The 27,419-nt window shown below is 42.5% G+C and overlaps 2 protein-coding genes across 3 annotated transcripts in view; one reads left to right on the forward strand and one right to left on the reverse strand.

Moving 5' to 3' along the window:
* The window catches only part of prkcab (protein kinase C, alpha, b), a 129,906-nt gene that overhangs the window by 597 nt on the left and 101,890 nt on the right, over nt 1-27,419 (forward strand). The window lies entirely within an intron of this gene.
* LOC147332540 (uncharacterized) lies at nt 167-26,972 on the reverse strand. The gene is made up of 5 exons (XM_086290438.1): nt 26,783-26,972; nt 24,194-24,296; nt 1,590-1,645; nt 1,420-1,515; nt 167-553 (listed from the first exon to the last, which is right to left on the reverse strand). The coding sequence occupies exons 1-5, from the start codon at nt 26,970-26,972 to the stop codon at nt 354-356; spliced, it is 645 nt and encodes a 214-aa protein (XP_086146564.1). The 3' UTR covers nt 167-353.

Genomic DNA, 27,419 nt, shown 5'->3' on the forward strand with positions numbered 1-27,419 from the left:
TGTCTGCACTGATGCATTTTTTGGTGGAGCCATAGACTCAGTATATAGGCACACACCCCTTAACTGACAGTCACAATTTGCCTGAAGAGACAAGTTAAGCGCAATACAGCCACTTTCAGCATTAGCAGTTGCGCAATAGTGATCGTTTGAGGTATAGTAGTGAGAAATATATATATATTTTAATATAAAAACAGCCTGGAAAGTAAACACTTTAAACATAAAAAGGTTTATTTTTGTCAAAGAGCACATCTGCAAGCAAGAAAGCAGAAGTTAGTATTTGCAGATCAGAAACTTTGAACTGTTAGAGTATTTCAAACATTAAACATTTAGTTTTAATATCCTGGACAACCATTTCAATGGTCAGCATTTTCCAAGTTTTGTTTGAAATAAGCATATCTTTGAGTGTACTCCCATGCCAAACAGTTCGGCTGATTAGCTCTGTGCAGGCCGTTCGACACCTTCCATGCCATTGTGAGGATAATCCGGAGTGTATCTGGTTTTGCTTTGGACATACCTTCCTCTCTGGTAGCTGCTTCTGGACCGGACAATATATCTTGAAGGATGTGGGTTATGAAAGATCGGTTGATAACCTCTTGACGGAGCCATGACACTCTGGTAAACCTTGACCCTTGAGGGAACCTGGACCCACAGGGGGCTGAACACTGCATTTTGTGGCCGGGGGAGCATCTTATTAAATTTAAGCTTCCTGCCTCCAAAGAACTTCGAAAAAGCAAGAACCCCCCTCCAAGACTGAGAGAAAGGCTGGGCTCGTACGTTACTCGGAGAGGATGGCTTCACTGATGTGAAGGTTTGCCCAGTTGCAGACCCCCTGCTCATGTAATCGGCCATAATCATTAGTGCCAGGACCAGTACTTTGAGGCTGGGAGTTTTCAGAGGGATACCGAAATACTTCCTCAAACACAAGACTGGGTTTCTTTCTTGAACGATAGCTATATCCACTGGAGACTGTGCCGACGTCCTGGCCTGGGTAATCAAAACCTGAATCAGCCACCCCATTACCATTGCTCACTGGTTCAGGCTGCCAGGACTCATAGCTGCGAGGTGCCACAGCCTGAAAGGTTGAGGATGAAGCAGGCTCATAGTATGCAGTTTGACCAGTGCTTGTCGAGAGGGGCATAGTGCTTGCATAAACAAATGACGCAGAGCGAGGCATTACAGCAGCTAATTTGGGCTTTGCTGGGTTAGCTACCTCAGAGCTGGACTTTCAAGGGAATAGGAGTGGCTCATTAAGGTTTACTAGCCCCCATTGTCTTGTCTCACCATTAACAAGTCCCTCTATCTTTGGTGCGATTTGTGGGTTCGCTTGTTTTTGTTGAGTCTGCTGCTGTTTAGTCGAACGTTTGTTATAGCTTTTGTACACAAATCCAGCTTGCTGGTTGTCTGCAGCCTGCTGGTTACCCTGATCCGAGGTCAAAATGTCATCATCTCCATCATCCACTAGGTCACGTGGCTCTGCTTTATTTGGATACATATATCCATATCTATGCCCATAGCCTGTAAAGTGAGAGAAAGTTTATATAGAAATTGCAGAGTTTAGGCTTAATGTCAAAATTGAGAAAAGCAACTACCTTTTATAGTTGGTGAACCACCATTACTATCAAATGGTAAAGAAATACAGGAAACCCTGTAAGATAGCCAGACGATGCCATCAGATTAAAGTCTCATTTAGAGGTAACTGGAATAAATTGTGCTAACATCAACAAAACATACCAGAAAATGAGTCCAAGAGCCATGACTGTTAGCTGAGAAGCAGTAACCTGTACTCCTCAGACAGTATGGCTTAAAGGCAAGCAGATTAGATCTAGGACCTGAGTGCAACCTCTGTCCTGTACAATACATCCCTCTGTGCTACTTTTCTATACCGGCACTCCAGTTCTTCATTAACAAAGACCACTTTCAGCTGCTGCTCACGTGGCAATTAGTGGTCAGGTTGTTAACAGGTGTGGCAGCTGAACAGCACCACCCTCTGTGTGGGTGTCAAACGTCACCCTTGTAAACATGTTTCCAGTGTAGACAGAACTATTCTGATTATTTGGAAAACACTGAACGTCTTTCTTTCTTTTTTTCTTTTTCACTGACCGAGAACTTTGTGTCTCTTGAGTCAGGTTGCAATATATTCCCTGAAATCAACACCCCCGTGGCCCGCCGTCTTTGCCAGTTTTAGATTTCTCTCTTAGATATCCAACACTATGGCAACAGGGCGATGAAGGAGGGAGACAAAGATATTACAGTAGGAGCAAAGTTTAATAGTTATTACAGGGGTCAAAGAAAACTTAAGTCACCAATTGGGTTGCTTAACAATAAAGAAAATAATACCAGGAGTCAACCAGTGGAGACATCAGCACACTCTGATGTAAGAAGTGCCCAGGCTGCTATAGTACTAAAGTGTTGTCATGGCTCAATCAGTACCTCGGTGTTTAAGGACCTTATTTCCCAAGGGATTTACTGTAGCAGATGTTATTTTGGTGTAGATTTTACACCAGATGCCCTTCCTGGCAAAAACCCTCCCATTTATCCAGACTTGGGCCCGGCACTGGGAGCACACTAGCTTGTGACCCCTGAGGCTGGGTTTTGTGTCTCTGCCCTGCCTCAAACCATGGATCTTAATCACTGCACCACAGAATCACTTCCAGTACTCTTGGATGTAAATAACATAAGGATGAAAGAGTGGGGGGGAAAAAACGTCTGCAGTGATCAATGATAGAACATTTCATGTCTATTCAGTTAAACTGGCGTGATAATAAAATGAGCTGCGATGAATGGTTAAGTGTACCAACTTTAACATAGTTTTCATCTCATGCATGTGTTGATATTTTTGCACCAAACTTACTGAGTCATTTTGCAGAGTCATGCAAGAAGATCTGCGTGCTCCTTGTCCTACATCTGCACAGCCACGCCTGACCTTTACATTTTCTAATCACTAACTCAGACGTCCCATTCCATTTTAAGAGGCTATAGTAGATGGGAATGTTATGTGCATGAACATTCATATATATACATGGCGTGCACGGGCTGAGCTGTCTGCTTGCAGTGCTAATTGTCAGTGAGGAGTGAATGCATCTTGGAGGAGGCTGACAGAAACACGTTCTCGGATGCAGAAAGACTGTGTTTTTGAAAGTGTCCAAGCGAGACAAGCTTTGCTTTTTGAAAACTAAAAATATGATGGTTATTACGTGGAACAGTAAAATGGACAGTTGAGATACATTTTTGTTCAAATATTGATTCCTTTAAGCTTTAAATCGAGGCACGAGTTCTTTTTTTCTCCCTTTGGTAGTGCAGACTCATGCACAGAGCTCCAGAAGGGAATCTCTGTGGAGCTGTTTCTCTGAGGCAGGCATGTAAAGTCACATACTTGTGCTCCTACAACACTGGCAGTCATTGTGATGCTCGTATCTATGCTGGCTAAAGGTGACATGTGTTACTGACATAGCACTCAGCCTCTGAGAGTTAATGGAAAGGTGATGTAGCAGAACTCCTGGAATCCTTCATCTTTATCCTTTTCCCAGCGTGGCTGATAGTTTATGATTTCGTAGGCGCAGGCAGATTAACGGCTGCCTAGAGCTTCCAGATAACATTTTTTTTCTTAATAATTCTCCTGTGATTACCCATCCTTACCACACAGTGGCAAATCCTGTCAAAGTATGGTTATGGCAAAATAAATGTTTTTATTACTGAAGTGATCTGTGTAGGTGTGGGACTAAACCCCTGCAGCTCCCAGTGTGGTGACTGTTTATTGCTAAGCATAACAAAGGTAATGTTGTTTGAGGTTATCGCGCAATGCATTTTTTTTTTTTCATTTCATTAATGCAGAATGAATCACTCATAAAAAGATTATAAGTGATACCTTTTTTGCTGAGCAACCTCGTATCTACTTGTGTTTTCCTGAACACGCACGTTCACTGTAACCTACTTTATTTAAGGCCACCATAGGAACACTCAGGATGTGACTCACCTAAAACACCTTGTTATTTACAAAGCGCTCTTTACGATGCGCTGTACAGGGCAGTGGTTAGTGTACGTGGAAAATGCTGTGATGGAGAAACATCAGCAGTGATACATCCTGTCAGATGGGCGCGCTGAGTTAAATTCGGCACACCAACACCATTATACACTCAACCTAGACGTCACTACCCCGTACCTTCTCTCCCTCTCCTGTTGTGCCCATTTGTGTTTACGTATTCCCATTCTATTTTTTTCATAAATTTATTGTGTTGGGGGGAAAAAAACTGATTTTGGCAGAATGTAATATACATATACTGGCCACTTCATTAGTTACACCTTGCTATTAGTGAGTTGGTTTGACCTTGACAGCTTCGTAGTTTTCATGTGGCTTAGATTTAAGGTGCCTGAAACATTCCTCAGAGATTTTGGTCCATATTGATAAGACAGCATCACACGCTGTTGGTGCTCTACTGAATTGAGATCTGGTGGCTGTGGAAGCCATTGGTGTACAGTGAACTCACTGTCATGTTCAGTTAATCAGTTTGAGATAACTTGATGAGTTGCTGTGTGACATATTGCTTGCTGGAAGCAACCATCAGAAAATGGGCACACTGTGGTCATAAAAGGAAGGATATGATCTGCAGTAAAACTCATTAGGATGTGGTGTTTAAACGATACTCAATTGGCACTAAGGGGCTCAGAGCATGCCGAGAAAATACCCCCACCCTATTAAACCACCACCAATCTGAAGTAAGGATGAATCCATGCTTACATGTTACTTGCACCAAATCTGACCCTACCATCTGAATGTTACAGCAGAAATTAAGACTCATCAAACCAGGCAGCGTTTTTCTAACCTTCCATATTGTCCAATTTTGTGCCCATGTGACTTGTAGCCTTAGTTTCCTGTCCTCAGCTGACAGGAGTGACGCTCAGTGTGGTCTTCTGTTGCTGTAGCCCAAATCTGCTTCAAGGTGTGATGTGTTGTGCGTTGCTCTTCTGCATTCTTTGGTTGTAACGAGTGATTATTTGAGTTACCGTTGCCTTCCTATCAGCTTGAAGCAGTCTAGCCATTCTCTTCTGACCTCTGACACGAACAATGAATTTTCACCCAGAGAACTTCCACTCACTCATATTCATATTCTTTCTTTTTCCATCATTCTCTGTAAAACGCTAGAGATGGTTTTATGGGGAAATCCCTGCACATCAGCAGTTTCTGAAATACTCAGGCCATGCCAATTTCACCTCAGTCACCTTTCACTCAAATTGTGTTCACTTAAATCACCTTGCTTTTCCATTCGGATGATCAGTTTGAACTTCAGCAGGTCCTCTCGACTTACACTGAGTTACTGGCATGTGACGGGCTGATTAAATATTTGCTTAAACAAGCAGTTGAACAGTCACTAGGTGTCTAATAACGTGGCCAGTGAGCGTATGTATCTGAGTATACTCCGGTAAATATTGTATCCACAAGTAATGCTAAAGATAAAACCAAATGCAATCTCAATTACTTTTTTGGGACAGTATGCTGCGCCTATGTGTGTTCTCAGATTTTGAGTTAAAGTATATATATAATATATAAAGCGTGTCTATTATTAGTTTCTTTGTACTGTTCTTCCTTATTTACCCTTATACAATGTTCTCTGCTGCTACTTATATATAGAAAACACTGTTTGTGCCTACGGCAAACACACAGCTGAGATTATGCTTTAGTCACAGGTCACACACGTTCTTTACCCCAGATGGTAAAAATTGCATTTATGCATCAAGGGAATTAATCAGATAAAGCTGCAGAGTGAAAACCAGCTGTCTTGTTTAAAGTATGATCTGGTCCATTTAACATATTCAGTAATGTGAGTGCACTTGTTGATAGATAATGCAGAAATACATAAGAGGCTGTTTTGCTGCATTAGTGCATAACATACAAGCGGACGGGCGTTGGAAATGACGTGACGAATGTTTGTGCGTCTGCTTGGATTGAAAAAAATGTTTTAAACATGAAGACATCAGCATCAAAATGTGACTTGGACACAGCCCCGATGTCTCGGTGTTAAACAGTTTCTTCTGTTCCCTGAACTTTCCAACACGAGATCGTCTCATTGAAAGCGGTCCTCTGTGTGAGCGAGTGTGCGTCAGCTTGTTGGATCACTTGCCACCGTGGCGCAGGCTCTGCTATCCCTTCTTGCCTCCCCCCCCCCCCCCCCCCACCTACTCCTCATCCTTTGAAGTCGTGGAAATGACTGTGCCATCTGGAGAGTTGAGGAGCCATGTTTGGAAGGAGAGCACCATGTCTGGACAGGCAGTTGGAAGAAGAAGAAAAAGAGAAAGAAGCGGTAACAGTGTAGAAAGGGTGGAAGGACGCTAAAAAGGAGGCAAAGGTGAAGGCATAAGTGCAACACTAAATAAACACAGGAAGATGTGTAATTGTATGGGTGGAAGTGTGAGGGTGAAGAGATGGTTAAGTCAAAGAGGCCCATTACACATTTTGGCTTCTTGCTGTTGAGCTTTGGCAACGATAGAGCAAACAGTGTGACTACTCAGAGCAGATGAAAGGGAGCAGAGCGAAAACAGGGGTGCACAATATGTCTGCGCGGTGACTGACTGTAGCCTGCGGCCAAGTTACATCCAAGTAGCGCTGTCTCAAGTGCAGAAGTTGTTATTAATTAACAACATACTACCTGTTCTAGCTGATATTGCAGCAGGTGTTGTGAGTGGAAATTATATATCCTTTCATTTTAAATTGTTTTGACAATTTGCATCCACGGAGTTGTAGGAAAGTGTGCACAGCTACTTTGTCTTTGTTGTTAGATCAAGAAATGGCAAATTAACATTTAGCACAATCATACTGTTAGAAATGTGACAAATATCAGTCAGATACCTCCCAGATACCAGTACTACTACTTTAGCAATCCCTTAGGCAACATGTTTACATGAGTTTTATGTAAATTTTAGATTCATTTGAATGACATATTTTAACATAATTAATATAATAAGCTTCATTTAACGCATATTTATCAAGTACCTATTAAGTAATGTTATGTATTTTAAAAAATCTGATCAATGATCTTGCATTGATTGTCCACCAGAGCGCCCCCTGGTGGACAATCAATGCAAGATCAACACTCGTGTCATAGTTGGGGTGAGATTTCTCCAATATCTTCTTTATTTTTTTTCACTTTTCATTCATTCATTAGTCTTTATGAATGCCACTACCAACAGCTAATATCAAATGGCTAATATCAGCTGATTGTATTGGCATGCTGGTAAACCAATCAGGCTCTGCAACCATCCACCTACATGCCTTCTTTGTTTGAAAGATGACCAAAAACAGTCAACAATAATGATGTGTAAAAAAACATATAACTTTGTATTTAATGTTAAAGTTAGAGTAAACAAAAGAGACGAGTCACGTGTTCTTTGAAATCTTTCCACACATCCTGTTCTTTTTGTGCTTGTCTTTTTTTCCTAAATGATAGAAAGATGCTAAAAATTTGAACCAAGTGTTGTTGGCACTCTTCCTGTAAACTGTTTGGCTATGAGGGGAACTATATCACCTTATGTTTGGTAAACCTGCATTTAACTAGAAAGCAAAGATAGCAAAAGACAAAATTCGAGCTTCATACAAGAGAAAAATGTGTGAGTTTGCCTTAAAAAGTGACTTACGCCTGACCCACAGCTAGATAACTTTGAAGTCATTGTCTGTGCATAAAGCCGGTGTAGCGATTTACACATTCACCTGACAAGGAAAGATCTCCACTTTAAAACAGAAATCACTTTGGGGTTGCGTCAGGATGCAATGCAGAGCTAGCTTCTGAGGTGACCCCTTGTGAATAAGGGAGCAGCTGAAAGCAGCTTTCCGTCTGTGCATAAAGAATTGATTTTATGCATTGATCTCCAAAAGCAACATTCCTCCCATTTATATCCACTGCTTTCCTTAGAAAGGCGTGCATGTTGCTTTGTCTAATCTCCATGTTGTCTGTAGCGCTTTACTTTCATGGTGGTGTCTCCATAATAGCAACCAGTGTGGCTTTTGTTGTGATTGGAATACATTTGCATACCAACTGCATCCAGTTTGCCCACTCTCAGTCCCGACCCGGCGACTGTTTTACTTCTCATCAAGGGATGATATCGTTTTCACTTTGTCAGATGAGTGCACTGGATGTGGGTTCCTCCACTGCTCAGTTGGTACATTTGCTACCCCTGTGGGCGACACGTATGTGTCAGTTAGCAATACGAGGGCCGATATGCCTCCAAAGAGACCGCCGTGATGGTGTAGGTGTAGAGCCAATCAGTTCCTCAGCTCTGAACGGAGCTGTGGACCTCATTAACCAATCAAGGAGCAGAAGCGTGGGGGCGTTGGAACATGACGGAGAGACCTGCGCGGCTCCTGATGGGGAGCCCCAAAACAATAAACATCTTACACAACAGCAGGCTGAGACGCAGCGCTGCTCCTCTTAAGCTGTTGAGATCTGAAGGGGCCTCCTGCCCCACTGTGCTTGGCGTGTGAAGATGGCCTAAATATGTTAATTCATTAAATCATGTTTTGGTTGCTCTACAAACAACACCCAAGCTTTGTTGCTTCACTCTGATATATATATTTTCTTTTTGGAAACATCCCTGTGGGTGTTGTATTTACTCTGTCACATTTGCATGAAATAAAACTGAAAGTTTGGGTCCTTATTTAAGTATTTAGAATTACAAGATGGTGAGGAGTCTCCACTATCAGCCACGCTGGCAACAAAGTGGGCCATTTCCATTTTGTTATCATGGTAACGGCTCCTCTGGGCAGTGTCGATGTGCGTTTTATGTTATCTGATTGCATCTGCGCTCGATGATTAACCCCCCACCCCTCAGTCTTGTACTGTATATGCAAATGATTAAAGCAATGACATGGCAGAGCTTTTCATAAAAAAGGCATCTGTGGTATTTATAGCAAATTTTATAGCAAATTTGCCTTACAGCAAAATGTCACATAGTCAAATAGTATGAATCATATTATCTTAGAGCAGGTAGTGTTTTCAATTTCAGCAGATTTCGCAGTGCTATTTATGGGTTTCAAAGGTCATTAAAGTCTCACACTGTCAAATATACTGGTTGTTACTGTTCTGGGGGGAATTGGTAGCTTGTCAAATTGAATTGTAGGGCCTTAACAGCCATGCCCAGAAGGCTTTTTTAATCTGTGCGCCAGTTAGCACCCCTAAATACAGAGGGTTGTGAGACTTTCTTCTGTTTCACTGTTAAGAGGATTGCCAAAGTGTGCGTTCTAGACAAAGAGCTCTCATTAAAACTCTGCAACATAGAGAGAAGAGGATGAGGAGGAGAGAGGATTGGGAGTGAGAAGGAATAGATAATGACGGGAAAGTGTTTTAAGTTTCAACTTGACTGTGATTCTCCTCCTACAAGGCGGTGATGATGTTTTTTTGATTTGAAGCAGCCACAGTCAAATAGACATTGATTGAATTTGATGAAAATTCTATTAATGCAAACTTTGAACGCAAAATGAAATTAAAGTATGTTCATCAGCCATTAGGTACTCACTAGGTATACCTTGCTAATATCTGTTGGACCCCATTTACCTTAATTCTTCGTGGCACAGATTCAACAAGGTGCTGAAAACATTCCAGAGATTTGACATGATGGCATCACACAGATGCTACAGATTCGTCTGCTGTACATACTGAGAATCTCCTGTTCCAACACATCCCAAAAGGACAGTTTGAGAAACCAGCTTGAGATGATTTGAGCTTTATGACTGCTAAAAGATGGGCACGGTGTGATCATAAAAGGATGGATATGATCTGTAACAATACTCGGGTAGGTTGTAGTGTTTAAATGATGCTTAGTTGGTACTAAAAGGCCCAGAGTGTGCCAAGAAAATAACCCCTACACTGTTACACCATCAGCAGCAGCTTGAACCCCAGGATGGATCCCACTCTTAACTGACAGAAGTGATACCTAGTGTAGTCTTCTGCTGTTGTAGCCCATCTGCTTCAAAGTTCAATTTCTTGTGCATTCAGAGATGATCTTGTGCATACCTTGGTTGTAATGAGTAGTTATTGCCTTCCTATGTGGTTGCATTTTTTTTTTGAGTTTATGAAATACTTAGACCAGCCTGTCAACAACTATACTTGTGTGGAATTTGTCCAATGTGATTGGCTGATTGGATATTCATGTTATTGAGCAGTTGAACAAGTTGAAGTGGCAGCTAGTGTATAACAATGCAAAAGTAGTAGAGTAAGGGAGTTCTTTGTCCCTACTCTTGCCAAATGCTTTCCCATAGGGGATCATTGAGATTCTCTCTTTAATGTTTTCTTGTTTTTATACACACATGCACTTATGTGCACACACACGTACAATATTGCTTTGCCAGATTTGTGTTTATTCAATAAATGAGTGCGGGTGTGAGAGACATCTGGTAACCTGCCCTGTGTCATATCTTGTAAAACAGTTTTGATTTACAAGATACATTTTCCATATCTTTTCCCTCATGTTCACTCGCTACTGTAAACTCGTGCCAGATATGGTGTGCCAAGGTTACCATGGTAACAGTGTTTGGCCCTCGCACTGCCTGTGATGTGCCAAATCTCTGTTACGTAGTTTACCCTAGGCAGGCCCTTCCCCGTTTAAAGTCCAGTAACACAAAACTTCTTCCAAGTGATCCTTAAATGATGAGTCAACATTGAAATCACCTCTTCAGCTTCCATTTAACTAATAAAAAGGGGTCTCAGTAGCTTCGACAGTGCCTCCGTGAGTCTGTGCGGCTGGATCGTTGCGAGCTCATCAGACAGTCTAAATCAAGACCTTAATGAGGCGAGGAAATGCCAGACCAGCAGCGCTCGCTGGCCGCACCCTGAAGCACAACAAAAGGAAGGATGTCATTTTCATTTTCAGTACGCTGGCAGACTCCGTGCAGTATTGACCACCGCAACTGCAATATTTCCCCGTTATCAGACTGTCTGAGCAGATCAAGTCACAGTGTTTTGCTTGCATAACACAGTGTCATCTGGTGACATTAAAAAGGGGTCTCTTTGGAGGCTCGGCAGCATTACTCAGCTGAGAGTGGGTAGTTAATTGTCAGGGAGCTGCTTGTGTGTTTTTGCTGAGACACAATGCAGTGTAATAAGATGACACTGTGTTTTAACAAACAAAGGCAAAAGAGCATTGGGAGAGGCCTCGGAGGGAGAAATAATGAAGACACCGAAGACAGAGGATATGCATGATTATGTTTCCCTCTTTTCCTCTTCCTTGTTTTTACTTCCATCCCCCTATTCTTTTCCTCATCTTCTTACAATCTAGTCCTTCCCATTTGGGATGCAAGTTGAGGAGGCAAGAAGGAATCGCAAACATCTGAGGCAACATACATTTGACAATAACAAGTAATTTTCTTGTGTGCACCACCTGGGTCTGTTATGTTCTCTACAGCTATTGTATTATAGCCTCTGTAAGATAAATGAAGCAGTGTTCATAACAGCTCCAGCAGCCATACTTAGGATTATCTATGAAGGGAAGCTCTTCCTGCAAGCTTTGTGTCTCCTTGAGATGCATTTTAGGAATGGACACATCCTTCTGAGGTCACTTTCCAGGTCACAGGCTGGAGGACAGAGGTGAGATGGTGAAGCGAAGAAGTGAGAAGTGCTGGTTGTCTTCTGTGTGTCTGTAAACGGCAACTGAGAGTGGCAGGAGCAATAGCAGCACTGTGATTTTAATCTTTGTGGCTTCCAGAAATGGCACGGAGAGGAGAGGCAGAAGAGACATCTGACAAGATCCAATAAACGGCTGGCTCGGTGTTGCCACAAACATGCTGATAACGTTCTACCACACTGGCTGAGCATCTGTTACAAAATGACTTTTTCTTTCGCAGTATTGTGCCAGTGTGTAACTCCCCCCCCCCCCCCCCCCCCTCTCAATGACTGGGTTATGCTCATGTGTAACAGCTCAGTCTGTCTTTGCATTCATTTTTAGTTGTTTGACCCATGTACAGATGGACACGGGGCGAGCGCCTATCGGTAAAAGCCCGTTCTTTTATCTCAGCAGTGTTCTTATAAGGTGGAAGATGGCAGCGCGTTAAACCTTCCTTCATTCATAATAGATGCTGCCGCAACGATTTATATAACAGGACACTATCAGTGCAGAACAGAAGACATTTAACCCTATTACTGTGTATAGGGCTTATCTCCCTAAACCATCAATTGCCATGACAGTGTGTTATATGTTTAGTGTCACTTGTTACAATCCGTCTAATGGATCAATAAGGCCACTGTGTATTTGTGTGGATTGTGCAACGCTCAGCAGTCTGTCCTGGACAGAAAGACTTTCCCCGGGGGATTTCAAAGCAGAAGCGTTCATCTTTACGTGTCTCACCACTCCAGCTGTGCTTAATGAATTCTGTGGTGATTACTCCCACGGCTATTTCTGGAATGGTTTTAAGTCAGAGATTTCAGTCTTGACCCACATAAGGTGAGTACAATGTGCACTGCACTCAGGAGGTTTTGGAGCTCAGTGGGTCAGAGTCTTACACCCTGCATGCTTGTGTGCCACCGAAGGTATGAGCACCGAGAAAAGATACGATTTGAATGTAACATCATCACCGCTATTCTTCAATACTGAGAAGACAAACACTCTTTTTACTGTATTTTCTCCATAACTGATGTAACACTGATGTATTTGACTTTTATTGTGACAGCTGTCAGTTAATCATAGTGCTGGTTAATCAGCCCATTATTTTCCTGAATCTTTTCCTTTGGGAACAGCGGGAAAGTTTTAGTCATTTCCACCAGTCTGGAGTAAGATGTTTATGTAATTTTATCAGCCAAGAACAGAAAAAATTAAAACACAATAATAAGAAAAAAATCTGCAGATGAGATGCGTGCAATAGTGTGGCCCATTTTAATCGACGGATAAGTCAAATTAGCAACATATTTTTACATTAATGCTCTACCAGCTGTCTTTTATTGTTATTTACTGTATCTGATCCTTTTAAAGTTTCTGTGCATAAAGCTAAGCAGGAGAGATGAGAAAGATGCTGATGAAATAGACCTAAAAGACGTGTGTGTGTGTGTGTGTGTGTGTGTGTGTGTGTGTGTGTGTGTGTGTGTGTGTGTGTCAGTCAGATGGACACATGGGATTTTCCCAGCTTCAGAATAATATTTATGCTATTTCTGTGCAAGGACAAAGATGCAGGAAGACAGGGCAGCAGGGAGAGAGAGGCAGAGGGTTAGAGATTGTGTGCCAGTTTTCTGAAGCGTGTGTTCCTTCTTCCTGCGCCTGCTGTGTGTGCATGTATGTGTGCGTGCGTGAGTGTGTTGGTGTGTATGTGTTTGCGTGTTTGCACAGTTTGAGGGTCACCCAGGAAGAGACTGCAGCGCCGATCTTAGTCATCCTCACACCTCTCCCCTTTTTACCTGACTGTCCATCTGTCCACATATTTACCACCAGAAACAGATTTCCTGCTGGAAGCAAATTCAAGTGAGCAAATTGTACCTTTACATGAGGCTACAGTAAACAGTGAGCAGATAGTGTGTGTGTGTGTGTGTGTGTGTGTGTGTATGGAAATATTAACGAGTTTAGTCCTGCCTATAAAAGGCAGAAGGCACGGCTGAAAATGGTACGGAGGCTCTACTGTGTTTGAACAAACACACACAAACAAAATGTGTTGTTGATTCCTGTTCAGCTGTGTTGTCCATTTGAACCAGTAAGCATATTCATAAATTATCAGTCTGTCTCAGAGCTCGGACTACTCTTAAATCTGGCCCAATTTGTTTTTGTTTCTTCTCCTACAATATAGTTATAAAGATAAGATAAGATAAGATAACCTTTATTAGTCCCACACGTGGGAAATTTGTTTTGTCACAGCAGGAAGTGGACAGTGCAAAAGTTATGAGGCAAAAATTAGAATACAATAAGAATAAATACAGTACACAACTGTACAGAATAGAATAAAATAAAATACTATATACAGTAGAATAAAATAAAATAAATATACAATAAGATAAAAATAGAATACAAATACAAATACTATATACAACTGAGTAAAAATACAACGATGACAGAAAGGATTATTGCACTTAGTATTATTGCATATGTATGGATGTGTGTGCTTGATCAGTTAAAGTCTTTATTATGGAGTCTGACAGCAGTGGGGAGGAAAGACCTGCGAAATCTCTCCGTCCCACACCGTGGGTGCCGCAGTCTCCCACTGAAGGAGCTGCTCAGTGCTGTCACAGTCTGCTGCATGGGGTGGGCGATGTTGTCCATCAGGGATGACAGCTTAGCCGCCGTTCTCCTGTCACTCACCACCTCCACTGGGTCCAGAGGGCATCCTAGAACAGAGCTGGCCCTTCGGATCACCCTGTTCAGTCTCTTCCTGTCCCCAGCAGAGATGCTGCCGCCCCAGCAGACCACACCATAAAAGATAGCAGAAGCCACAACAGAGTCATAGAAGGTCTTCAGGAGTGGGCCCTCCACTCCAAACGACCTGAGTCTCCGCAGCAGGTACAGCCTGCTCTGCCCTTTCCTGTAGAGGGCGTCTGAGTTATGAGTCCAGTCCAGTCTATTGTTCAGATGAACACCAAGGTACCTGTAGCTGTCCACAGCCTCAATGTCCATACCCTGGATGTTCAGTGGTTGCAGTGGAGAATGCTTGTGCCTGCGGAAGTCTACCACCAGTTCCTTGGTTTTACTGGCGTTGATCTGGAGGTAGTTCAGCTGGCACCAGTCCACAAAGTCTTGGGTCAGTCCTCTGTACTCCTTGTCGTCCCCATCAGTGATGAGGCCGACTATTGCAGAGTCATCAGAGAACTTCTGCAGGAAGCACTGGGTGGAATTGTGGGAGAAGTCTGCAGTGTAGATGGTGAAGAGGAACGGAGCCAGAACCGTTCCCTGTGGGGCCCCCGTACTGCAGACGACCCTGTCCGACACACAGCCCTGAGTCCTCACATACTGTGGTCGGTCGGTGAGGTAGTCCAGGATCCAGGTAGTGAGGTGATGGTCCACTCCAGAGTTCACCAGCTTGTCCTTTAGAACCGAGGGAAGAATGGTGTTGAAGGCACTGGAGAAATCAAAGAACATGATTCTCACAGTGCTTCCAGCGGTCTCCAGGTGAGCGAGGGAACGATGTAGGAGGTGAATGACGGCATCATCCGCTCCAATGCCGGGCTGGTAGGCAAACTGAAGTGGGTCCAGTGATGAGCTTATTAGGCGCCGAAGCTGAGCCAGGACCAACCGCTCCAGGGTCTTCATCAGGTGGGATGTCAGAGCCACCGGCCTGTAGCTGTTGAGGTCCTTGGGGCGTGAAGTCTTTGGCACTGGTACAACACAGGAGGTTTTCCAGAGCTGTGGGACTCTTCCCAACCTCAGGCTCAGGTTGAAGAGGTGCTCCATCACCCCACACAGTTGGTCCGCGCAGGACCTGACGACCCTCGAGCTGATGCCATCTGGACCCGCTGCCTTCTTGCCATTAATCCTCCTCAGTTCCCTCCTAACCTGGGTGGTTGAGAGAGACAGGCTGGAGCCTTGTGTTGAGTGTGTATTGGATGCTGTTGTTGGGGGTGGGGGGGAGTGAGCAGGGTGAATAGAGGAGGTGTGAAGTGTCTGAGGTGGAACAGCAGCAGTGGGGGTGGGTGAGTCTGCAGCCGATGTTGCAGACTGCCTCATGGCTGAGTCAAATCTGTTGAAGAAATGATTCAGTTCATTTGCCCACCTCACATCCCTCCCAGGCAGAGAGTTCTGCTGTTTGTGGCCCGAGATGGTTCTGAGGCCTCTCCAGACTTCACCAACGTTGTTTTGTTGAAGCTGGTTCGTAGTATCTATGTAAAGTATGAATCAAGTCCACTGTGCAAATTCGCCACTTTCATGTTTTTGAAAATCAGCATTTGCAATGTACATTCATGTCTATCAACCATCTGTACACCAGCACGGTGGATTTTGGCTAGTTCACGATGACAGCCCTTTTATATGGTAAGGTAAAGACCCTATAACATTAGAAAGAATCTCCAAGAATCACATAACCTTAGTGTTAGATTTACTGTTGGCGTGGAAAGGAAAAACTCCAGCAGAACAGAAACACTGTGGGAGAAAGAGCAAGGGTTTAATAATTACAAATGAGTAAATGTTGTACATATGATAGTAGATATGATACACAGGCCCCATTCACAGAATTAATTGGACAAGCAATTTCATGGCCAGCTGCTTATTTCATTCTTTCAATGGTTAAGACAAATAACAGCAAGGTGCACACTTTGGAGCCTGAACAGTTCTGAAAAATAAATATTTGGAAAGATTTAAACCAAGACTAGCCTGTACCAGAATGATGGGAAGAGAAAAGTGTGTAGAGAGAATCTGAAGCATCTGCCAGACATTGTGGAGGCAATGTTATGTATGGCTTGCCAGTAGTGTTTATGTTTGATGCGACTGTTGATAGAAGTAACAAGATGAATTCTGAACTGTACATGGCTATATTCTCTGATTAGATTCAGCCAAATACTGCGAAACTGCATCCATATGGATAATAACTTTTGGGACTCTTGGCATTCTCTCTTGTGAAACTTGAGTGAAACCCAAGACTTTCACTCTTGATGAGAGCATCTCAAGGGTGGAAACACAGCATTTGGTAATGTTGATGAGTTCTGTACTTCTGGGAGTAATTGACTGCAAATAATTTTTATTCAAGTATTAAAAATAATCCTTGTATTTTAAAAAAATGTTTGTTCATCCAATTAATTTTGAGTCTCTTAAAACGGGGGACAATGCATGACATGTAACCTGAAATACTTTTCTTAAACCACTTCAGTTAATATTCAAAGCCTGCACTTAAATCACATCTTGATTCTCTTATTCAAAATACAGTGTGGTGTTGTACAGAGGGGAATGTACAAAAATTGTGCCATTGTCCAAATATTTGTGGACCTAACTGTAAATGTCAACAGCTTGTGTACTATTTCCATGCTGCTCCTATGCCAAATAGAAGAATCTGTTATTTCCTGTGGCTAAGCTAGTTAGCTTCTAGCATTTTGTAACATTTTTAAAATACAGAGTTGAGCTGGATATCTTTTTAGCCACTTTTATTTAGGCTTTTCGGTCTTTGTTGCAATATAACAATGGAGAAAAGCTAGGAAAACTAGGAGAAAGACCAGGAGAAGATGAAACGTAATGGCTTCTGGGCGTATTTAAACCCGGGCCTGTGCATTAGCTTCACAGCATATAGGTTGACTGTTATTATTCAGTGACCTAAACAAGCAGCTGTCTTTTGCTACTTTTTAATCTAAGATGCCTATGTTGCTTAAAATATAGTTGAAAAATATAATTTGAAAAACTATGTAATGTACATATATAACTGTAAAACTAGCGATGTGCCAAGCCATGCTAATGTTAAGCCATGTGGAGCTGTGCCTCATTTAAGCATTCTTAAGTGAATACGTTTATAAAGTCAGCAAAGATGCACAGAAAAGAAGATCAGACACCAGCGAGGGAGGATAAGAAAGACAGACACAACAACATTGTCATCCCCTATGTAGCCGGTGTATCGGAGAAACTCAGGAGAGTTTTCTCCAAGCACGACATCCCAGTGTACTTCAGACCCAGCAACACACTCAGACAGAAACTGGTTCACCCGAAAGACAAAACTCCTAAACACAAACTTAACAATGTGGTGTATGCTGTACAGTGCAGCGAGGAATGCCCAGACCTCTACATCGGAGAGACCAAACAGCCACTTCACAAGCGCATGGCACAACATAGAAGAGCCACCTCCACGGGACAAGACTCAGCAGTCCATCTGCATCTAAAGGACAAAGGTCACTCTTTCGAGGATGCCAACGTTCACATTTTGGACAGAGAGGACAGATGGTTTGAAAGAGGAGTGAAAGAAGCCATTTATGTCCACTGTGAGCGACCATCTTTGAACAGAGGCGGTGGTTTACGACACCAGCTGTCTGCCATCTATAATCCAGTTTTGAGATCCCTTCCCAGACGCCTTAACGCCCACTCACACCCTGGGCCATCTGACCTCAGGAAATCACATGATAGGGTGTGGTTAGGTTTCACAATGAGCTCACCCGAAACCCTGGCTGATTGTGACCCACACCCGCTTTCAGACCTTGGCTCATGTGATTAGGTAGAGGATCATCAGGGGGTCCTTTGTCCCTCTTTGGGGGGAAACTCCCACTGGGTTTAAATCTGGGACTCTCCACCATTTGACCTTAGAACTGAAGAAGCTTCTCGGGTGAGAGGTGAAACGTCTTCAAGCAACTCAAAGAAGTCCTGACGCTTTTCTTTCCAAGCTCCTTAGACTTTAGTGAATACTATGTAAAGGTTGGTTAGGTAAATAGAGACCAGTGTATCTGAGGAGTCGAGTTTATTTTTCCTTCATAAACCAAAAATTCAGTTCATTTAAGGTGTCAATAGAATTAATTTGGAAACTTGTTACTTGTTATCCCTAATAAATTGAACTGGACAGCAAAGCTTTCTTGGCTGGCTGAAAACTCCAAGGCAAGAGTGCTTGAATTATTAGTGTTTTATCTGCTGAAATGCTTTGGTTGCTATGATACATGATGTACATGAAAGCTATGCATTTCAGATACTTTATCGAACTGACTGCTGCTGATTCAGTAACCACAAAATGTTCCACCGAGCATTATTTTCCAATTTGTTATGATAGCTTTTGCAATTTCATTTAGTACAGGCAGTGAATTTGAGGGTTTCTTAGTGTTTTGACAACCAGGAAAAAGAACTAAGGCAGTGGATCTGACTGTGAAAACTGCGTGCTCATTGGGTATTGACTTGTGATTAACAATTGAACAAACTCTGGAGCATTCTCCTTTCTATACCTGAGAATTTAGAAAATCGACTTGGTGTTTTGTTCCAAGTCCCAGGAGCGTTTTCCCATAAACTTTTCTATAGGACCGGAACTCTTTTCACAACCACAGATATATCCCCACAATGACTCTTTTTACACCGTTCACCTTAAAAGTAAGAAGTACTGGGAAAAACAACTCTTCTGGACATAAAAACAAAAATAACACATGCACTCACACAAATATTTAATCTTACATAGATATAGTTCATCTTGAGCACTCTCACCCCATAGTCTCTTGTGGGAGATGAGAGGAGGACAAAGGCAGGAGAAAGATCCCAACAACTCCAACTCCTAATTGAGGTTGACTCCTCGTCTTTCCCAGCCTCTCTGGTCCACTCATGGCAAATATAGCAACATGCACCACAGGGGAGAATGAGTGCCTTGCAATCATGTTTTTACTGGCATTCCTGTCGGCGAATGGAAGATTTTTTTCCCTCTTTGATCCTTTGATTTGGGGTCTACTCTGGAGTTGATAAAATTGCAAGGGATTCTGTTACTTAGGTTACTTTTACATATAAACAGAAAGGACTATGTATCCAGAGGCTTTATATATTTTTAGCTTTGAATAAAAAAAGGTAATGAAAGAAAGCCAGAATAGCATTTGACTAGACTGAGATGCAGTAATGAAGTGATCAGCAAGACATAGAGTCTTAACTAAATAAATGAAAGCAATGAAGTGTTATTTTTGCTGCCCTAAAGTGTAAGACGGATGTGTGTGGGTTTGAGGGGGTTGCATTGATTCTTACCAACTGTTCTTGTATTTATAAGGCACCATTGTTGGAATATTGACTTTATGAAAACAGAAATATGACCAATAAATCTTGTTTTATGTGTTTTGTATTAAAAAAAATGGTGATTTTTAAAAAGCCACACATAGGTTCAGTATTTGTTAGACATGCAGCGATCCAGAATTTTGTTGAGGTCTCAAATGGTGATAATAATCTTAATAATATTTTTTTCCTGTTGTGTCATCATACTATATTGTACTAAACTGCATCATAAAACTATAAAGAAAAATTTGGTGTCACCAGGGTGAAATGCCTCCAGAGTGCTGAGCCTGCTGTTTGCTACCACCATGGATCCCGAGCTGTCCTCATTCCCTAAAGTATCACCCCTTTTCTGGTCACAAATATCATGTTTATTTTTAATTAAAGGGGTTTAATAACAAATGTTAAATTGGCAGAATGTTTAAGAGACCAACCAATCAATCTCTCTTCTGGTTCAGTGTTTAAGCCAGAGAGAAAATGTTGATGCTGAAGAAAGAGTGCTTATGTGTCATTGTCATGCCGCCTGAAAGGGAACATTAACTTCAGTTTAGATGCTGCTGACTATGGGCTTGCATGATAGAAGCAATCAGCGTTACACAACTTTTCCAGTCACCAAAGAGCTTGCTCATAGGAGCTCATCTGATAGTTGGGTTTTTTCTGTCTTCTCTATATTATTGTAGGGTCCTGAGGCACCGTCATTTGTTGCTATATAAATAAGATTTAACTGGACAGTAACAACAGCAGTAGCAGCAACAGTAAAAACAACAGTGATACCCATAATAGCAATACAACAGCAACAATGATCGTAGCAACAGTAATAATGATAAACAAAACAAACAAAATGCAAACAAATGATTAATTGCAAGATAAATTTGCATCAGGTGTACATTGAAAATGTAGGAAATTTCCTCCTCAGTCAGATTTAAACAGCCTTTAAGTAAATTTGATATAATTTCATTGTTCTCACCACTGACTAGACTACCAGCCTGCTATTGAATAGACCTATCAGCTAATGATTATAACTACAAACAATGATTAAATGTAATGAATTCATTTTAAAATAAGTCTATGTTGTAGTGACTTTCTAGTGTAGTGGTTAAAACATTTGCTTAACACACAGACTAAGAGGAAACAGGACTCCAATTGCTCTAGTGGCCCCTTGTGATTAAGGAAACGCTAGACGAAGAAATGATGATTGTTAGAGCTTTTGTCTACTAACCTTACTAACTGCAATCTTTGACTATTCAAACAAAAAATATGTCTGCAACTAAGCAAAACCACACGAGAGCAGAAAATGCATATGTGAGTTTTGTACTTGTGTGGATTTTTCTGCATATCTGCCTGAAATGAACATGTGGTCTTGCTCAGTTGCAGACATGTATTTCGTGTAAGTATTCACACTCTGCAGTTGCTATTGCAGGTACAAAAAAAATAGCAAAGTGTCTGTCTACATAGAAGTAATACTAAGCTATATATCAACCACATCTCATGTGGCAAACACACACGTCAGGACCACTGACACTTACTCCCATACTATACACTCACATCTGTATACTGAAGGGCTACAGTGTCCTAATGCCCGGTCTCTTTCCATCTAGCAGATAACACAAAAGTGCATCAGCACTGCGACACACTCACAGGCTCTGTAATGCAAACTGAATGTCATGCAGACACGGTGGCCTTGACAAGTCAGTTCAGACTGTGTCAACAGCTCTTTGATTCTGGCCGGCTGGATGGAAAGAGCAGATCCCGCTGGAACGATGTGGCAATGGAAGCTGTTGAGAGAAAAATTAGGCCTCGATCTGTAAGAGCAGCTCTTCACCTGTAGCTAGAGAGGGCCAGTAAGAAACACGGTGACAGAGAGGCGAGCGAGAGAGGTGGGCGTAATTGTATCTGAAAGTGAGGTTAACCACATACAGGCCCGCGTATTCAATGGGCTGAATTACCCAACTGTGGAGAGCAGTTGAAATGAAGAGAAGGATGCAAGGCTCAAAACCACTTCAGAGTATTTTATTGTTACACTTTTGGTTTCAATATATGCTTTGTTTTAGCAAAAAGATTTGTTCCCAATGAACCATTTACACTTCTGAAATAGCTGAATTTTGAAAATAATAAATAAGAATATGGAATGGGTGTGCTTTTTTTTTTTTTGCAAAGGTACCAAACCAGGACCTTCTTTATTTACAGGTATGAAAGGCCATAATTGAGCAAACATATCCTAAAATCTACTCTGTTTCTACAGGTTCAGTTCTGACTGCTCTAGTCCCATTAAATAAAAACCCCAAAATCCATACAGTGTAAGTCTAATGCGGAGACCCAGGTTCGAGTCTATCAAACCGTGCACTGCATATCTTTTTCCAACTTTCCTGTCCCAAAAGAGGCTGAAAAATAAGAACATACTTTTCGCAGCTCCAACTAGACCTGGAATTTGCATTCTGGCCCAGAAATATTTTAGTTTTCTTTGATCTGAAAAGATGAAAACATACCGCTCATGTCTCTGTGCTAGGACCACATTCTGGCACAATCTGGTGGCTTTAAAATAGCTTTAGATCCTCAACTTTAGTGCTAAATACTTTCAATGTTATTCACAAGCTTTTACCTAAACACCTACTCACATCTCAGAATATAAGTGCACAACTTCCAAAATTATATTGCATAATGTTGAGCAGTACAGAACGTGTATAATTATGTGTATACGAGGAATAATATAAGAAGTCCTGCCCATTATTTATTATAAACAAAAGGAAAAAAGTCACACTGTAATATTTTTTTGCCCACCCTTAGATTTGATGATGGCCATGGCATTATGTTGATATGCCTATGCAGTGTCACAACTTTTCATTTCCATCTGGCGTTTCATTCATTCTTTCTTTCTTTTTCTTTTGCGTTGATAATGGCAAAGATGGATTCCAGCACATCCCAAAGATTCTCAAAGGGGTTTAAGTCTGGATGTTTTGGTCTGTTCATCCATGAAAATGATGTCTAATGCTTCTTGACCTGCTCTTCCACAGTTTGAGCCTAGTGGATCCCGGCATGATCGTCTCAGAATATGCCTTTGCCACTAGGGAAATAGAAAATGTTGATGGCAAAACTTGGCCGTTTAATATATTCTGGTCGTTTGCAGACTAATTTTACCTGGGCACATAACATTACTGAACATGCACCTGACCAACTGAAGTATCCCCTGATTACAACACTGCCCCCACTGGCTTTTAAAGTAGACACTAGATATGATGAATGTATCACTTCATCCTCCGAGGCACTCGTTTGCTTAGTTAAATCCAGGTGGTGACTTTTGTTTGGCTACTTAATCTTAATAGATAAGATATAGGAGAGAGCTATATTAGGTGTATCATGTAAGCAAAATCTTTTGCATGTATATGCTGATGGGTGGATTAATTTTTTTTATAGAGCCAACCAAAAAACTCATCTAGCAATCATAAAATTGCAATGGAGGACTGCATTGGTTAAAGCCCTTTCCTTTTAAGCTCGAGATATTTAGAAACTTTTAGCAGTGTTAATGTGTGGGGAAAGCAGGAAGTTCTTGGATTTTGAACCCTGAGTGTGAGCCATTGTCTTCTTTGTTGATACTTTTCAGAGTAAAGCTGCTGCTCCTCTAAATCAAATGGAGGCAATTGTGGTTGATCGGGCATCCAACTAGGGTGCCTCCTCTTGACGCACCTTAGGTGAGACACTTCAGGCATGTATAGCAGGAGGAGATCTCAGGGCAGAACCAGTGACACGGTGGATAGATTATGGTCTCTCGTCTGGCTCTAGAATGCCTTGGTTTCCTCATAGGTGAACTGGAGGAGGTAGCTGGGGAGAGAGACGTCTGGGCATGTCTGCTTAGACTGCTGCAACTCGGATAAGTGATAATTGGATGGACAGACGGACAGACAGACTTGTTACCTCGCTATATTGTCAATTCTGGCAATAATTTTTCAAGTAGGGCTAAGCTTCCCTGAACAGTTGCTTTGGAGTGTTCGTGCTGGGGAAGTTAAAGGTTTGTTGCAACAAAGTTCAAGGACATGTCTTGCAAGAGCGCATATTGTTTACATTTTACAACTGGGCTCACCAGTCATTAGGAAATGCTACATAGACTTTACCTAATATGTTTTAGATCATCATAGCTGTTCAGTGTAGATACCCGTTATTAAAAACACGGGGTGAAATCTACACAAATATACGAAGTACAAGATGTTCTATGAGTTTTTTGACTAGATTATATAGGTTTGTTTTCACAGTGGCGGTGCTGGAAAAGTAATTGTTGAAACTGAATGGGGAGAAAAAATTAAAGATAACAGAAAAAATAATAAGAAAGCACGGGGTGGCGTGGGAGGTAGCAGGTGCTAATTGAAACCATCTTGCAGAAAGCACAGAATGCCATTTCGCCACAGCTGCTGCCTTTCGTTTTTTCTCTCCCTTATTCAGTTCCAAATGGTATGAGCCATGCACTCGACAGGCTGACTAATCGCTCCGCACAGCCTTGGATGCGGGGCGTGTGGATTAACTAGGCCAATTAGCCAGGCGCAGATGAGAAGAGTCATGCTCCCTTTCTCAGCCGAGTGCCATTAATCAGCAATAAAGGGGCTGAAGCAACACTACAGTTTACTGACTGCTTCTCCTCTTCTTACAACGGCCAGGTTTTACTGGCTCAAACCTCTTGACCTCAATACGGCATGACTGTGTTTCTCTGGGGCTCTGCAGTTTTTGTGCTAGAGAAACACCCAGAAGAGCTTAAGAGAGGGACAGAGTGTGAGTGTCGGGTTGTGTCAGTGTGTGCGTGTGTGTGTCTGTCTAAAATCTGTTTAGGTCTGCATCTTTGAAGAGGCTGTCTTTTTTTTTTTCTTCTTCTTTTTTTTTTGCCTGTCCCTTTTGGTTCTTTAGCCGTCAGAATTGTTGTCTGAAGACCAACAAGGATACCCAATGGATTTACTTTGCCAAATGGATCATCACGGCCTTGCCGTATTGGTCCATTTGATCGACCTTTGTTGATATTACTTCTTTTATTTTATTTTCAGTTGTTACAGACGGGACAGACATGACTAGGGTTGCCAACCGTCCCTTAAAATACGGAATCGTCCCGTATTTCGAAACAAAAGTACACGTCCCGTATTGAGCTAATAAGGGACGCACTTTGTCCCGTAATATAGTGAGAATCAAAAGTAGTCTATAAATGTTAATGGAATTAACGCTTTGTTTGAAAACATAATTCCCAGCCCCTCTCCTGCTTTGTGACCAATGAGCTGACAGCACACTTATGACAATTCGAGTATGACAATTCAGATTATCTCATTGGTCGAGGAAAGGTCGCTTACAGAGAAAATACCGGAAGACAACAGATGACCACAACAACAAGCATGGCCAACAGGGAAACAAACGCCGACACTGCGGTGCAAGTCTCGGATGACAGTACACCTAAAGCTGGGCAGACACTGTGCGATTTTCAAACTGCACGATTGACTCGCAGGGGTTAGAAGTTGGTAGGTCACGATGCAGGTCTCACACTATACCGCCCGATGCTCTGATGCGACCTGAGAGCTCACACTGTGCCTCCATAAAATGAAGGTTATAACAGACAATCTGTCGCTCGCTCTCTCTGTCTTTCACTCACACAGACACACACACCACCACCATCAACTTTGCTAAATTGCTAATGAAAAACACTGATCAGGCAGCTGTGATTAAGCAGCAGTGTAAATCCAACTGTTTTCACGGTTGTTGTGGTCGTGATAATTTTGTGATGCCACATCGAAAAGGCTCGGATGAGCTTTCTAAAGTTCTACAAGTTGTGCCTCCATGGCTTGTGTCCAGATCACACGCTGCACAGCTGTGCTGCTCCGTCTTTTTCACCGACGTTTACGTGTTTGCGCGTGCGCAGTGTGAGCGGCTGCGGTGACACCCTCACGAGCGATTGATGATCGGGAGCTGGTCGTGAGGTGTTAATCGCTTCTCGTTACCCCACGTATACTACACGACGCACGATGAAGGCCAAAATCGGTCTGATCACCAAATCCGTCGCACGACTCAGAAATCGTCTCAAAATGGGCCAAAAATCGCACAGTGTGAGCCCAGCATTAGAGCAGCAATGTTTGTTCGCTCAGAGAAAGAAAAATAGGCTGCAAAAGCACAGGGAGGAATGGGAAAAGGAAAACACCTGGCTGGAAAAAGTTAATATGGGCATGTGCAGTGAATATCAGCGCTATGTGGCCAGAAGTGTGATAATATAACTTATTTTGTGTAATAAACATCTGTAAGGATAGATGATTACAACAAATAGATGACTAATACATAAAAGTAATACATATGTTAGAGAGTTATCTCTGGGATGCTGGGATGATAGCTCCCTCAGGACTTAAACTCCGGTCAGAGAGTGGGGCACAGAGAGTGATGTCCGGATATACTTTAATGGAAGTTAATAGCAGCTCAACAGTACAGCAGTAGGCATACTTAACGAATGTGGGAGGGGTGGACAGACGTGTGGTTCTGAATAACAAGAAACAAGGAGAAACAATTTTCACATATAAATATAACACTCGTCACTTCCCAACATCATGCCAATATAATGATCTGTAACCCAAATAATCAGCTGAATGCTCTGACATAAGAAAGTCCCACAATCCCATTTAAACAGGCAGGAAACAAGAATATCTATATATCTCAGACAACAGAAAAGACCTAATGCCCCCAAATTAGGAAAGGTCAGCAATTACATGGTCTTCAGTGCCCTCTTGTGGCTAAATAACACAACCGCGGTACACAGATCCAACCCGCAACAAATGCTACGGTGGTAAGTCACATGCCTCTACCACTCTCGATAAATTTCCTAGCATAAACCCCCTGTAATCAATGTCAAAGTACAACCCGTGCTATAAGTGGAAATAGACTCGTAGAACTGGAGGGATTTTGACTCACATTTGCACAGGAACGCACACGGCTGGAGATCGCTATTCCCCCACACTCATGGAGAAAAAACATGGCTAGTGCTCCTCGGACTCGTGATACGGCAGGAGCGTCGTAAAAGCATGTGACGTCATCACCGCAGCAAACAGTAAGAACAAAGTGGAACTTATCGGCAGAAATTAACACTGCACTTATAGCGATGCGATTGAAATATAAGGAGACTTTCGGACACAGCCGCCCCCAAATTTAAGTGATAAATTTGCTCTTCAACCGAAAGTCTAAGCATCATTGGGTTTACAGGCCTCATCATCCTCCCAGGCTGAGAGTCTGACTAATCTGGCAACTGGTCGAAGATATGTCTGTCCCTTGATTGTCACCTCAGCCGCTCTCACCCGACCGTCTGGCCCTGGACAGGCCTTGACCACCTTTCCGATGGGCCACTGCGCTCGCGGTAGTTGTGAGTCAACCACCATAACCACTTGTCCCATGGTCAAGTTGTCAGTTTCCCCCTGCCATCTTTGTCTCCTCTGAAGATCCGGCAGATGGTGACGCAGGAAGTTGGACCAAAAATGGTCCGCCAGAATCTGACTATGGCGCCATCGCCGTCTTCCCAGCATCTCACTCGAAGCATAAATCACCTGGGGGAGTGATGCATCTCGTCGCCCCATTAGCAATAAGTTGGGTGTGACTAGATCCGGATCCGCTACATCCGAAGAGACATACCCAAGAGGCTTTGCATTAATGATCCCTTCCACTTCGATCAGCACAGTTTGCAAAACTGCCTCTGTCACCGTATGGCTCCCAACACCACTTGAAGAGCTGTCTTCACAGACCTTATCTCCCGTTCCCAAGTACCTCCAAAATGGGGGGAACCTGGTGGATTGAACCGGAACTCAATCCTCTGCTCCGCCAGCTGCTCTTTAATGGGGGCTTCA

This window comes from Aulonocara sp. 'chitande type north' Nkhata Bay, linkage group LG4 (genome assembly GCF_057382095.1).
Source record: "Aulonocara sp. 'chitande type north' Nkhata Bay isolate Kocher_YH1m ecotype deep benthic linkage group LG4, A_spYH_male_GT1.1, whole genome shotgun sequence".
Taxonomy (NCBI): domain Eukaryota; kingdom Metazoa; phylum Chordata; class Actinopteri; order Cichliformes; family Cichlidae; genus Aulonocara; species Aulonocara sp. 'chitande type north' Nkhata Bay.

Excerpts from the sequence above, each read along its gene's own strand:
- LOC147332540 (XM_086290438.1), bottom strand. The coding sequence starts at position 26,972 with ATGGGACAAGTGGTTATGGTGGTTGACTCACAACTACCGCGAGCGCAG. Across the intron at positions 24,297-26,782 it reads CTGGGAGGATGATGAGGCCT|CACAAAAACTGCAGAGCCCC; the intron begins GTAAACCCAATG and ends GTGTTTCTCTAG. Across the intron at positions 1,646-24,193 it reads AAGAAGAGGAGAAGCAGTCA|GGTTTCCTGTATTTCTTTAC; the intron begins GTAAACTGTAGT and ends GCTATCTTACAG.